This window comes from Pelodiscus sinensis, chromosome 16 (assembly GCF_049634645.1).
Source record: "Pelodiscus sinensis isolate JC-2024 chromosome 16, ASM4963464v1, whole genome shotgun sequence".
In the NCBI taxonomy this organism is placed as follows: Eukaryota; Metazoa; Chordata; order Testudines; family Trionychidae; genus Pelodiscus; species Pelodiscus sinensis.
The window spans coordinates 39,691,157-39,705,561 of record NC_134726.1 but is presented as its reverse complement, the minus strand read 5'-3'; the positions used below and the strand labels follow the sequence as shown (position 1 = coordinate 39,705,561).

The 14,405-nt window shown below is 45.3% G+C and overlaps 1 protein-coding gene across 6 annotated transcripts in view; it reads right to left on the bottom strand.

Moving 5' to 3' along the window:
- The window catches only part of TNRC6A (trinucleotide repeat containing adaptor 6A), a 192,486-nt gene that overhangs the window by 79,222 nt on the left and 98,859 nt on the right, over positions 1-14,405 (bottom strand). For 4 of the 6 annotated variants that reach the window (XM_075899921.1, XM_075899922.1, XM_075899926.1 and 1 more), the window contains exon 4: positions 3,199-3,246. In XM_075899921.1, the coding sequence (XP_075756036.1) occupies positions 3,199-3,246 (48 nt within the window). Of the gene's footprint in view, positions 1-3,198; positions 3,247-4,819; positions 5,023-14,405 lie in introns of those variants that run through there. The other 2 variants (XM_075899924.1, XM_075899925.1) reach the window with 2 other exon arrangements.

The following is a 14,405-nucleotide window of genomic DNA, read 5'->3' as shown; positions in this document are numbered from 1 at the left end:
GCAGAATGTTTCCTTTTAAAACAAATATCTTAAGTATTCATTTATTAGCATCAATTAATTAATATGTGTTGGGCAAAAACAGACCGGTGGAAGTAGGGGCCTGAATAGTTCAGTGATTACCAAAGCCCAAGAAAGATGAAGTAAGAATAAAAATTTTGAACAAACATAAGAGAAAATTCAAACATTGCTGTATCACAACAATCTGAAAACAAAGGCTTCTACGTAAAGTTTTAAGAAAACAGAGAGATAAGATCAGGTTTCCATACTGATTTAAAGTGAAATCTAAAACAATAAAAGCATTGTACATTCCCTGCTAACCAGACCATGGTGTCTGAGTGAGATGTGTCAGAATTATGTAATGATGAAATAGTAAAATAGTAGCTATATAAAAACAGTCACTTGATATATGAACTAAAACTTGTTTACTACTTGCTCATGTTGAAGCCTATCACTTCATTGAGGTTCTGAATTACATTTGGAATCCATTTAAATTAATTACAGGACTCAAACATAGCTGTGGAGTTAACTCAAACTCCTTTTACTAAGGTCAGGTCTGAACAAGAATCTTTTGCCAGTACTGCAATTCCAGATAAAAGTGATTTTTATAGCATTTTATACTGATAAAAAAAACATAGTGCTGACATCATTATACCAATACAGCTTATATTATTTGGGGAAGTGTTATAAGCTGTGCCAATAAAAGCAAATTTTTGCCAGAAGCTGCATTTATCTTTTGCTAGTGTGGACTGGAAATTAGTGTGGTCACTCAAATGTTACATACCGAAATTCAAAAGTGTTTTGCTAAGAAATAGTCCTCTTGATAAATAACCTTGCATAGCAGACAGAAATAATTGTGTGACCTACTAAGTAAAGTTAAAATGTGTCATACTAAATTTGTATCCAGGCTACGTAGCATGCAATGAAACTCCCTTCATGATTGAAGCCCAGATTTGCTGAGTAACATTAAAGGCTTCAGCTGAAGACAACTGCTATTTAAATACTAACTTGAAAATCCACTCTAGAAAGGTCTTCAATGCTTACTGGCGTTCCAGTTTTCTATACACTTTCTGGCTAGCATGTGGCATTTAACTTTACTTGATAAAAAACACTATTTATGTACATAAGAACAGCCACACTGGGTCAGACCAAAGGTCCATCCAGACCAGTATCTTGTCTTCTGACAGTGGCCAATGCCAGGTACCTTACAGAGGGAATGTACAGGTAACCACCATCAAATGACCCTGTCTCACATTCCCAGCTTCTGGCAAACAGAAGCTAAGGGCACCATCCCGGCCCATCTTGGCTAATAGCCACCGAGGGACCTTTCATCCATGAACTTATATAGGTCTTTTTTGAACCCTGTTATAATCTTAGCTTTCACAACAGCCGCTGGAGTTCCACAGGCTGATTGTGTGCTGTGTGAAAAAACTCTTCCTTTTGTTTTAAACATTCTGCCTGTTAATTTCATTTGGTGAGCCCTAGTTCTTATGTTATGAGAAGGTCTAAACACCACTTACTTTGTTCCTCCACACCCATCACAATTGTTTAGATCTATATTATAGTCCCCCCCCCCCCACCTTAGTTGTCTCTTTTCCAAGCTGCAAAGTCCCAGGCTTATTAATCTCTGAACTGAAACTTGAAGGTGAACTACATGCAATAAATAAAGAATAAGAAATTAACTTCATTCTAGCAGTTGCACTATGGTTTTGGCTGAATTTTAAAACATTCAACGTTCCCTAGCAAAAGCCTTTTTGGGGTCTAATTGAATCTACAAGCATCAGAGGGGTAGCCGTGTTAGTCTGAATCTGCAAAAGCGGAGAGGAGTCCTGTGGCACCTTACAGACTAACTGAAGGAGCATAAGCTTTCGTGGGCAAAGACCCACTTCTTTTAAAGTGGGTCTTTGCCCACGAAAGCTTATGCTCCTTCACTTCAGTTAGTCTATAAGGTGCCACAGGACTCCTCGCCGCTATTGAATCTACAGTGATCAGAAAAAGGAAAATCAAAGAAGAAAAAACACAGGTCAAGAAATGCAAGGAACATTTGAAGAATTTGCAAAAGTATCATCATACGAGAACAAGATATAAGCAAGAAATAATATCTTGAACACAAAAGTGAAATATATACTTGTATATACTTCATATTTCCATAAGCAGCTGCTATAAGAATTCCCACTTCCCAGGGTTTTAAATACATTAGGACATAAAAATCTCTCACTAATGGCAGATTCAATGCCTTCACTCTTTGATATGAAGAACATAAGGAAATAAGAACTAATAGTTACCTCATAAGATGCAGTTTACACTAAATTCAAGGGGAAGGCTAATACCTTTACTACAAAAAACTACTTGACCAAGCATGTTTGGAAAACAAAACAAACCCACCCTGCATTCATTTGTGCAATTCTAAGGGTAACAAAGTGGAAGAGAAAGCTGTATTAAACAAGAGATTTGAAACCGTGAAAAAAAATCTTATTGCAAAGGGACACATTTTGTATTTACAAAGTTTTCATTATAAAATTCAATCTGCAATTATATAATTAATGAAAAAGGCAAAGGTGTACAGTAGGGATGTTAAAATGAATTTAATTAATTAACCGTGTAACTGCTGAACATTTCAGCGATTACACGGGGGAGGGGGTGACAGGTGGCCGCAGCGTGGGGGGGGGGGAGAAGAGGGGCGCAGACAACTCCACTGGTGCAAACAAGGAGCGGAATACTGTCTGCCTCCTGCTGCTGCTGCTGGACAGTGGCCAGGAGGTTCTCGGAACCAGTATGTGCAGGGAGCCTGTGTGTAACGTGAAGGTTAACCGATGAGCCCAGGCTCACACAGAAGATTTCTGTGTGAGCTTGAAAGCTTGTGTCTCTCACCAACATAAGTTGGCACAGTAAAAGATATTATCTCATCCAAACAGTCTAATAGCCAGAGATCAAAACAGCTACAACACTACATACAATTATTATACTCAGGCGTATGCAGCAGAGCAGGCTTCACTAAAGTTTACCTCAGCAAACATTATTTTCAATGGAAAGTTATCTATTGGAGAGCTACAATTTTAATTCAACAATTTTTCTATCAACTAGCATGAAATTAAAGCTCCAATCAGAGTCAGAGCTGGTTTTCATGAAGGAAAAAAAAATAGAACTTTAGGCCCACCCTTGTCCTGGAACCATAAAAGTAGATTCAAATGCATGTCTTACCTGCTTAGTTTTCTTTCAACTTCTTTGGTAGCTTTAGCTTCCAATTCTCTGGAACAGAAAGGGATGTTGGTTACCATGTCAACAGAATTGGAGAATATAATTGGGGTGGGTTTAAAAGACATGCTGATCCCCATGTGTTGGTTCCTCATGGGGGAGAGGCAAGCACTGGTCTCTGAATACTGGTCTTTCCATAGGTTTTTATCTCAGAATGGAGGTAGAATAGGAATGGGGAAAACATACAGACACCAATTAATTTGTTTCTCTCACACCCTTAAAACCTTTTGTTAAGCCACAAAAAGTGATGAATCTTTCCCATTAAAAAGGGACTAGGAAAAACTGTGCTTAACCCTGTTAACCTAACAAGACTCAGAAGGCAAGATACAATCAGAGACCAGACTTTGAAATAGGGACAGACAATAAAGACACATGAACAGAAAAGATCAAACCTTCAACTCAGTGGAAAACCAGACCCTGGGCAGGGGATTAAAACCCAAACATAGCCACCAGGTGCATTCTGGGCAAGAGACTGACGTATTTTATCCCAGCAAAAGCCAAGATCCATTCTTTTTTATACTTTGACAGCACTTGTTTAGCTTGGACGATAATGAACTACCAATGCATAGAAGAGCGTCTGGCTGGCCCAGGCTGACAGCTGAGTTGGGGAGCAGAGAACACGCCCCCCAGACCACAGCCACGCTTTCTGGCCGGCTGGGAAGCCCTTCTGCAGCGCTGACTAGAGACACTCAAACGGCTTTAACCAAGTTACGCCCAAGCTCCAGCGGCAGCCGGGCCGGCGAACTGAAACCCACAGAGCGCACCCGGCTCCGGGCGGACGGTAGCGCCCTCCAAGGCCGCCCGGACAGGAGGGCGCCTCAGCCCCCGCCCCCGCCGCTGCCCCAATAGGGAACCCCCCAGGCCACGGAAATAAATCGAGAGGGTCCCGCTCCGCGCCATTCATCGCCCCCTCCCCGCGCCCCTTCCCCCCAGCCTGGCAACCCCCGCCGCGCCGCGCCCCCTCCCTACAGCCCCACATCCTAGCATCCCTCCATGCTCGAGGCCCCCTCCCCTCTGCTCCGCGCCATTCCCCAGCCCCCCAACTCCGCATCCTAGCGCCCCCCCGCTCCGCGCCACTCCCCGGCCCCCCCAACCCAGCGCCCCCCCGCTCCGCGCCACTCCCCAGCCCCCCAACTCCGCATCCTAGCGCCCCCCCGCTCCGCGCCACTCCCCGGCCCCCCCAACCCAGCGCCCCCCCGCTCCGCGCCACTCCCCAGCCCCCCAACTCCGCATCCTAGCGCCCCCCCGCTCCGCGCCATTCCCCAGCCCCCCAACCCCGCGCCACTCCCCGGCCCCCCCAACCCAGCGCCCCCCCGCTCCGCGCCACTCCTCGGCCCCCCCCAAACCCGCATCCCAGCGCCCCCCCCCGCTTCGCGCCACTCCCCGGCCCCCCAACCCCACATCCCAGCGCCCCCTCCCCCCTGCTCCGTGCCATTCCCCAGCCCCCCAACCCCGCATCCTAACGCCCCCCCCCGCTCCGCGCCATTCCCCGGCCCCCCAACCCAGCCCCCCCCGCTCCGCGCCATTCCCCAGCGCCCCCCCGCTCCGCGCCATTCCCGCCGATCACCTCATGTATGTAAAGTGCTCGGAGTCCGGCCCCGGATGGCTGCGGCCCGGGCCCGGCGCTGGCGCGGCGGCTCTCTAGGAGGCCTGGGCCCAGCCCAGTGGAGCTCGGGGGCCCGGCAGCTGCTGCTGCAATGTCGCCGCCATTTCCTGCCTCTAGTCCTAACCTGGCCGGGTCCGGCGCTGGCCCGCCGCACCGGAAGAGAAACCCCGCGGGGACACCACTTCCGGGGCACCAAGCGCTCCCCTCCCCTCCGCCAACATGGCGTCCTAGCAACCCGCTAGCAACCGGGAGGGCAGCGCGCGCCCCTCCCCGCGAAGGCCGTGGCTGACCGCCCCCCATGCGGGCACAGCCTGGCTTGTGTCCCGCCGGCAGCGAGGCCGCCCCCCGCCCCTAATAAACCAGCGACCCCTCGGAAACCGCCCGCGCCCCCATGGCCGGGGCAGGCCCCTCAGCGGCGTCGCGGCGGGGAAGCGGCGGCGGAGGAGAATTGCAAGCCCAGTTCCCCCGCCCCCGCCCCAGGACGCCGCTCCGGGGGCCACTCGCACCCTGCAGCCCTTTACAGGCCTACGGGCTGGGGTAGTAGGCGATGAGCCCCTGGCTCCGACTCGCCGCGCAGCCCTGGGGAGAGGCGAAGGAAGCAGGTAGGAGCAACAGTCCAGCAGTTGCAGAGAGTCATTTTTCTTATTTTCTGGGCACGGGCGTGTGCTCAGCCCGGTATAAAACACACAGGCCAGGCCCACGACTGAGGAGACGCAACTCCAGCTCTGCTAACTGAATAGCTGGAGCCCATGTATCAGACGTTGTTTTTGTGCACGGTCCACACCACAGGAGATCGACAGGAGCAAGCGCTCCCATTGGCTTCCCTTACTCCTTGTGAGGAGCAGGACTGCTGGCGCCAAGGAGAGAGCCCTCTCAGTTCAAATGAGCAGCTCTTTACTAGGCCTGCTAAATCGAACCTCAGCGTCGATCTTCCATATGGTGTATACCTGGCCAGAGAAAGAACACGCATTTGGAGGAATCAGTATTAACTTACTAGGTAAGCATCAGAAGAAAGACAATAGTGTGCAATCTCTCTGAAATGAAGAATGTAAGGAACAAGAAGGGGTTAATGTGGTTTCAAAAGAAACTGGCAAATAAAACAGATAAAAAGATTGTACTAGAAATGGAAAAGGAGGAAGCTCACCAACACAGCTACAATCCACTACTTTCTCTCTGCATTCAAGTCATTCCTGAAGGTTATGTCTACCCAGCAGTGTTATTTCGAAATAACTGATATTATTCCATAATAACATAGTCCACATCTACACAGCAAGCAATTATTTCAACATAATGTTGAATAATGTTGAGCTGGAGGACTTCTTACTCCGACTCCCATAACCCTCATTTTTCGAGGAGTAAGGGAGGTTGGAGGAACTTTGACTTCCTGCTGTGTAGATAGCGCCAAAAGCCAAAATAAGCTATTTTGACTTAAGCTACGCAATTGATGTAGCTCAAGTTGCATCTTATTTCAGCTTTATACCTGCTATGTAGATGTGCCCAAAGACTTTTCTGCCACAAATCCTACTACTGACATCATTATTTATTTATATTACTGCAGCACCTATAAGCTGTTGTTATGGACCAGGACGCTATATTGCTAGGTGCTGTACAAAAACAAAAAGTTCCTAAGGAACTTACAATCTAAGAATAAAACAAGAATAAGGGACAGACAGACGGGGAAAAGAGACACTACTGATCAGTCTGATAAGCCGCAGTCTCCCTCCATAAGGTGCCTCTTCATTGTCAATTTTTTTGTAGAAACATCATGAAAAAGGAGAGTTTTGAAGGAGAACCATTAAGTGGCTTTGTGGATAATCCTAGGGAGCTTTACCAAGAATGAGGGGCAGTGTGGAATAAAGCACAGAGCTGCTTGTGTGAAAATGTTGTTGTTCGTCCATCGTATTCGAAGAGGACCTTGACATCTAACGGGTTATGGACTGTTCATGGTGTGTCCGCAAATGGCCGATAAGGCCGATACGGGCACGGAATGTTCTACCACATGTCGGGCAGACATGTGTGGGCACCACTGTTGCAGCTTTTGCAACTCTGGCTTTACGGAGTGCTCGCTTCTCTTGTGCTATGGTTGTCCTTCTGGCTTCAGATGTTTGACAGCCTTGGTAGATCAGCGTGTGCCATGTTGATCGGTCTTTCATTATTTGTTACATATTTGAAAATGTAACAAATAATGAAAGATAACATTATGGGCCATCCAGAGGCAGGATATGGGATCTTGATAGTCAATGAATGATGATAAGTAGAATGGGGATTACCAGTTTATGTTGGATGCAACAAAGAATGGGCAGTCAGCATACTGACTGATAAGTATGAAAAGTAATTGGGACTAATATAAAAAAGTGTTAATTTAATATTACTGAATCATAGCCAAGCCCCCGTGACCATGCCACTAATGGGTTGCATAGCTTTCCCCCATTTTTTGTCAGTCTTTGGATTGTGGGCTCCTTCGGAAGGGACTATGTCTTCCTTAGTGTTAAGAGAGTACCTAGCACATTGTGGGCATGAACTTCAATAAGTGAAAAGCATAGTTGAATAATCCAAATAAGAATAGAGTGGGGCTTGGATGTGGAAAATAAAGAATGAAAAAAAAAAAAGGCCAAATTCATTCAAGTTTAACTGCACCAACTTCAATGGAGTTACCCTAGGAATGAATTTAGGCAAATGGAGCTTGTCAAAGGCATTAAGGGGAATAAAGGGAGGTAGAAAACTAGAAAATTAATGCCCAGAGAGGATTGGGGTGATAGTGAATAGCAAATAAGAAGTTTGTAGTGCAGTGCAATTTTTTATTGTGTTCTCAAAGGCACCATGTTATGACACACATATTTTTCTTTGCAAATAAAATTGTCTTGGCCTGCTACGTTTTTAACCCAGAATATTGGAACAGCGACAATCTGGAAATTAAACTGATTATTTAAAAAACAGGAATGAGTTGATTTTCCTCATTCAAGCCCAGAAAACATAGAAAGGAAACAAAGAACTTATGTTCTATCAATATTCTAAAGTTTTTGCAACTAGCTTTACCTACACAGCATGAACTCTTTAAGGGGCTGGTTTGCTCAAGACATCACAGCAGAAGTGGATTCTGGGGAGATTTATTTCAAGGTTTAAAATTCATTTTTAACAATCTAAGGTGTAAATATTGACATCTATAGAATGGGTTTGTTTACAATGTTAATTTTAAGCTGTGTCCCTTTAACAGATGCTGGGGCATATATTAATATGATTAATTTCTAACTGGTTTTAAACTTGTAAAATAAATTATTTATATATGTTTACATCCCTGCTTTTAGTTAGTGTGAAAATTGAGTAAGGTTTCAATATCCACACAAGGACATAGAAGCAAGATTGCCAAAGGCGAATGTAAGATCTAGTGAGAATAGATAATAGGTTTTTACCCAAAACAGCTAATGTGAAAAAGACTTAGTGCTATATCAAACAGACTAATAGTGAGAAGTTACATACTTGTAGTTACATCTCTACAAACCAATCTTTTTTTTCATATGTTCACATACATTAGTCTACTATATATGCTGTTCTGCACCACTGCCAGAGTATTTTGCTACATAATATAAGCCTGTCTCCCAGATGGTTGCTTATCAGCAGTTCTTGCATTTAGCTGTGAAGCATTACTTCAAACTAGCCTCAGAGTTTGAACAGTTATTGTTCAAGGAAACAATTATTCTTGTACATTCCTTCAGTACTATTCAGGAATTTAATTCTTTTCTAAACTCTTCTACTGTACTGTTAACATGGAAATAAGCACAGGTTTCGTTTATGCTATCATATGAGATTGTGAGGAAAGGCAATGGAGGCACACAGGTGATTGTTTTGTTGGTAAGGGGAAAAACGTTTTGCTCTGTTATTGCTATAGTTTTGCAAAACTTTTACCATTTACCAACCCACCTGCAAAATCTTTGTTTTTTTTAACCTCATCATTGGTACTAATGAAAAAATTAAAGCTATTTTAGTCATCTGTGAAAAATCTAATTTCAGTATTTGAGTACTGCTAGGTCACTCTTCAGTTATGAAGGTTAAATATATTATGCGCTCTAGTTATGTTAACTGCATTATGGCACTGTCAATAAACACCACACAACACGTGCCAACAATGCCCCACTGCTGTATACATTGGCCAAACTGGACAGTCCCCGCGTAAAAGAATCAATGGACACAAATCAGATATTAGGAATGGCAACATACAAAAAGCTGTAGGGGAACACTTCAGTCTCCCTGGACACACAATTGCAGATCTAAAGGTAGCCATCCTGCAGAAAAAAAATTTCAGGACCAGACTTCAAAGAAAAACTGCTGAGCTACAGTTCATCTTCAAGTTTGACACAATCAACTCAGGATTAAACAAAGACTGTGAATGGCTCTCTAACTACAAAAGCAGCTTCTCCTCTCTTGGAATTCACACGTCCAGATCAGCTACTAGAAGTGGGCCTCATCCTCCCTGATTGGATCCACCTCGTCATCTCCAACCTGATTCTGGCCTGCATATTTATACCTGCCTCTGGAAATTTCCACTACATGCATCTGACGAAGTGGGTCTTTGCCCACGAAAGCTTATGCTCCAACACTTCGGTTAGTCTATAAGGTGCCACAGGACTCCTCGCCGCTTTTGCAGATTCAGACTAACATGGCTACCCCTCTGATACTTCACACAACAAGGTTTTGCTATTATTTCTGCTCTAATTTTATGCATACACATGCTTCTAGGAAGTTGTCTGCTAGTCTGCAATTGCTTCCATTCAAGCCCTAAAGATCAGGGCTCAGTTATATACCCTCAGTGGACCTGTCTACTCCACTAGCTAACCCAGTAACACTCCCCCGGTCATGTTCTGATCCCAGATTTTCCAGGTCCAAAATCTCATTTCCCTGCGATGTAGAGAGCCAATTTTGTAGTTTTAAAACACTAGTGAGCTGGCCTTCTGACAGCATTGCACAATTCAAGTGAGGTGACCACTCTCAAGCAGGGAGTCTCTTTAGGGAGGGGTGCAAGCAGGTGAGAATTCACCCGCCAGATGTCAGTGCCAACGACTGTGGCAGGAGATCCTTAGGGCACTTATGGCAATGGGTTAAAGTGGTCAGTTCATCGTGTTTCACCTCTTGACAAAGCTGTGGACACAACTAAAATAGGACGCTGAGTATCAAACTGGTAAGCGTTCTGCTCTGAATGTGGGGTTTCATTAATTCAGCAATGATGTGAGAGTGATTGTGGAACCATGGATAGCAGGGCAGCACTTGCCTAGCATTGATCCTCTCCCACTTCCCCTGCAGCAGTATCTGGGTTAGGTGCAGAGGAATTTTCTCCCATTGTAATTCTGCTGCTGCTACTCAAACCTAAGTGCTAACAAAATACAGGACTATGTAGCACTTTAAAGACTAACAAGATGGTTTATTAGGTGATGAGCTTTCGTGGGCCAGACCCACTTCCTCAGATCAAATAGTGGAAGAAAATAGTCACAGCCATATATACCAAGTGGTGTTCTGTTGTTGGTTTTCTTGGGTCTGTCTTGTAGTAGATGGTTTCTAGGTATTCTTTATGATCTGGACGCATGGCCAAGAAACACTGGAGACATTCCACAGAGATTTCAACAACCTACACCCCACCATTAACCTCAGCCTGGACCATTCCACACGAGAGATCCATTTCCTGGACACCACAGTACAAATCAACAATGGAAAATTAGACACCACCCTCTACAGAAAACCCACTGACTCATACAGTTACCTAAATGCTTCCAGCTCCCATCCAGAACACACCATACGATCCATCATCTATAGCCAAGCCCTTCGATACAACCGCATCTGCTCTAATCCCACTGACAGAGACCAGAAACTTCAGGATCTCTACCAAGCATTTATAAACCTCAACTACCCACCCGGAGAAATAAAAAAGCAAATTGAAAGAGCCAAATGAATACCTAGAAACCATCTACTACAAGACAGACCCAAGAAAACCAAGAATAGAACACCACTTGTCATCACCTAGAGCTCCCAACTTAAACCTGTCCAACACATTATTAATAAATTACAGCCTATACTGGAACAGGACACTAAACTCCAAGAAGCTCTGGGAGACAGACCCATAGTCTCCTATAGACAACCACCTAACCTCAAGATGATTCTTACCAACAACCACAGGACATACCACACTAATACCAACCCTGGTACTTTCCCTTGCAACAAACCCCGTTGCCAGCTTTGTCCACATATTCACTCTGCTGACACCATTATTGGGCCTAACCAAGTGAGTTATAAGATCGAGAATACATATTCCTGCACCTCCAGAAATATAATCTATGCTATCATGTGCCGAAAGTGTCCGTCTGCTATGTACATTGGACAAACGTCTCAGACACTTCGCCAAAGAATCAATGCCCACAAAACAGACATTAGACAGGATCACAAAGAAAAAACAGTTGCTTGCCATTTCAACCAGAAAGGACACTGTCTCAATGACCTACTCACCTGCATCCTACTTCAGAAGACATTCAAATCTGCACTTCAAAGGGAATCCTCTGACCTGGCATTCATGCTAAAATTCGACACTCTCCGCAGGGGGCTGAACAAAGACCCCAGCTATGTTACCCATTACAAAGATAGCTTCCCCAATTATCACCTCTAATACTATTAACTCACAGACATCTACCCTTCCCCACCTCTAATATTAACTCACTGGCATTCACCTTCCTTTCCCCCCGCCCCTACATCCCGCTTCTGTTCTGAAATGTGATTTGTCCTTTTCATATGTGTTCCTTTTTTTTAAATTGTATCCTTTGGTATATATGGCTGTGACTATTTTCTTCCACTATTTGATCTGAGGAAGTGGGTCTGGCCCACGAAAGCTCATCATCTAATAAACCATCTTGTTAGTCTTTAAAGTGCTACATTGTCCTGTATTTTGTTTCAGCTACACCAGACTAACACAGCTACATTTCTATCATAAGTGCTAACAAGGAGTCAGCTGCCTTGCATGGGACAGAGGGGAGCCAGCAGCCCTCCCTCCCTGTTGCTGCTTCCTCCTCCTCCCACGGGGTTGCTGATTCCCAGCCTGCACAGGGTGGGAGTCAGCAGCCCTGTGGGGCTGGACCAGCCCTCTGCCCACAGCTGGCCACTCCTGGGTAATGGTTAACTGTTACCCATTCAGGGTAATGCTTACCGGGTAACCAGTTACCCATTCACATTCTACTACAAATAATCTAATATATAAAGGAGAATGTTTGTAAGTTTGTGCGCTAATAACTTGGACACTATAAGAGCTACCGCAACCAAACTTTGCATGGGATAACCTTTCATCCAGGAGAAGGTTTTAAGGTACTTTTGGATCTGATCGGGGTCCCACCCTGCCCCCCACAGAACCTGTGGCCCCGGGCACGAGCTGGGTGCCCCTGCTGCATGTAGCCTCCCGGGACTCACCTCCTCCCGCCCACGAGGTTACATAACCGACCCTCTTCCCCCCTCCCACCAGCATGCAGTGCCCCCACCCCCATGCGCACAATGGCTCGGGCACTCAGGGCGCGAGCTGGGGCGCCCCTTCCACATGTAACCTCCCTTCGACCTGGGGTTGCTCCCCACCTGCTATCACCCCACCCCCGGAAACCAAAACCAAAGCTGGTCAGCCTTTCTGCTCAGCTCGCTGGGCTTATGCAAGCAAAAGGAATCTGTGTGCCTGCTGCAGCACAGGGCGGAGGGGCCGGGTTAAACCCTCGATGCGTTACACTGTTGTGAAGCCAGCCGGCTGCTGTTCGTACTGTGAGTGGGGCTCTTTTGTGGCTGGTTCCAGCCATTGGGGTTAGATGTGAGCTCTGAGCTTTTGCTTGCCAAGGCAGGCAGGTGGATCCCATCCCTGAGCCAACCTTGCAAAGAGAAGTCCCCTTGCTACTGGCCACATGACTGTGTACTGTTCTCCTGGGGGCTGGCTGCTCGGTCCTGGGGGGAGGAGGGTCCTGCTGCTCTCAGAGGGTCAGGTGTGGGCCAGGAGCCATCAGCCCCCAGGATCTGTGGCTCTGGGCGGTCCCCTGACTCAGGGTCCCCTCCTTTCCTAAATTTTCTAAATTTTGTTCCTCCAGTTTCCCGAGCAACACCAGCTAAGTCCAGCTAGTTATTAATAATGGGAACTTCTATCCAAGGGTGAAAATCCTGCCCAGCAAGTGCTAGATGGATCATGTAGTGGGACACATGCATCATTAATTAAACACGGTCTTTTGGTCACTGATCTCGCCACACACCTTTCCCCTACTCCCTGTCTAGTATTGCAGTTCAGCTGCCACCTCATCCACTGAGTCTGATGGAGCCTCTTGGTACCTTCCTTCTGGAACTATTCATGTAGCTTTCTCCTTAATTAGGATGTTCACATAATGCAACCAAGAACAAAAAGAAAAATGCAGAAGATAAAGAAATGCTCTGACTAAAAATAGTTAAAAACAATCTGGCATCATTTCAATATGTTTCCCTACCCCCCGCCTTTTCCTTTTATCTGCAATTTGCTGTCAAGTCTTCATACAAAATGAAGGTTTCAGTGTGAAGTTGTAAAGCCGACATGTTAGAAAATATTTTCTACCTAATGTCTGGGGAAAATAAAGTGAGCGGCTCCTGTAAGAAGCGCAGGCCTGCGAATGTGGTGAATTTGCAGTCAATAACCCTTTGCCGCTTGTTACATTCAGGATCATTACATAGAATGAAAAAGCTGTCATGAGCAAAACAGATCGTTTTCAAAATTGCTCTTGACTTAAATAATCCAAATTAGCTGATCTGACAGAGGGGGAAACAATTGTCTTGTTAACACACAGGGACCATGTCTTATTCTACAAGAACCCTCCTTTCCCAGATCACCGTAGAGCTTTTATTTACAGTATTTATCTTTGGAGCATTTTAAAATAGCCTTAACTCTGAGCTGAGGGCTTATTATATCGTACCCCTTTCTTTTGTTGTCCTTATATATACCCATGCCTCTGTACATTCCACTCTAATTCATCTGATGAAGTGGGTTTTACCCACTAAAGCTTATGTCCTAATAAATCTCTTTGTCTTGGAGGTGCCACAGAACTCCTCGTTGTTTTTAGATTATAGATATATCAATAGTTATAGACTAACATGGCTACAACTCTGAGACTTTACTCACAGAAGTAATTCCTACTCACACAAGCAGTCCCAGTGAAGTCAACATGACTTCTTGCATAAGCAAGGATTACTTAAGCCTGTGTAGGATTCTTAACCAGGAAGAGAAAAAAAAAAAAAAAAGACAGATTTTGAAGTTGTGAGCAAAAAGGATTTGGCTTCTCCTTCAACAAGCTGGAACACAGCCAGCAAAGAGTGAAATCTCATTCTGGGTCTCACCATTAAACAGCCAGTGCCTATTCCAGAGGCCGCAATAATAAACAGTCATTAGATCTATGCTCAGGAAAAGTAAATTCACTGCCTAGCCCCCAGGCTTCACTTGCATTTCCAGCTTTATCACAGTTACACAGGGTGATCAGAGTTGGGAGAGCAGGCAATAGGGGTTATTAAATGAGGATTTAATACTATC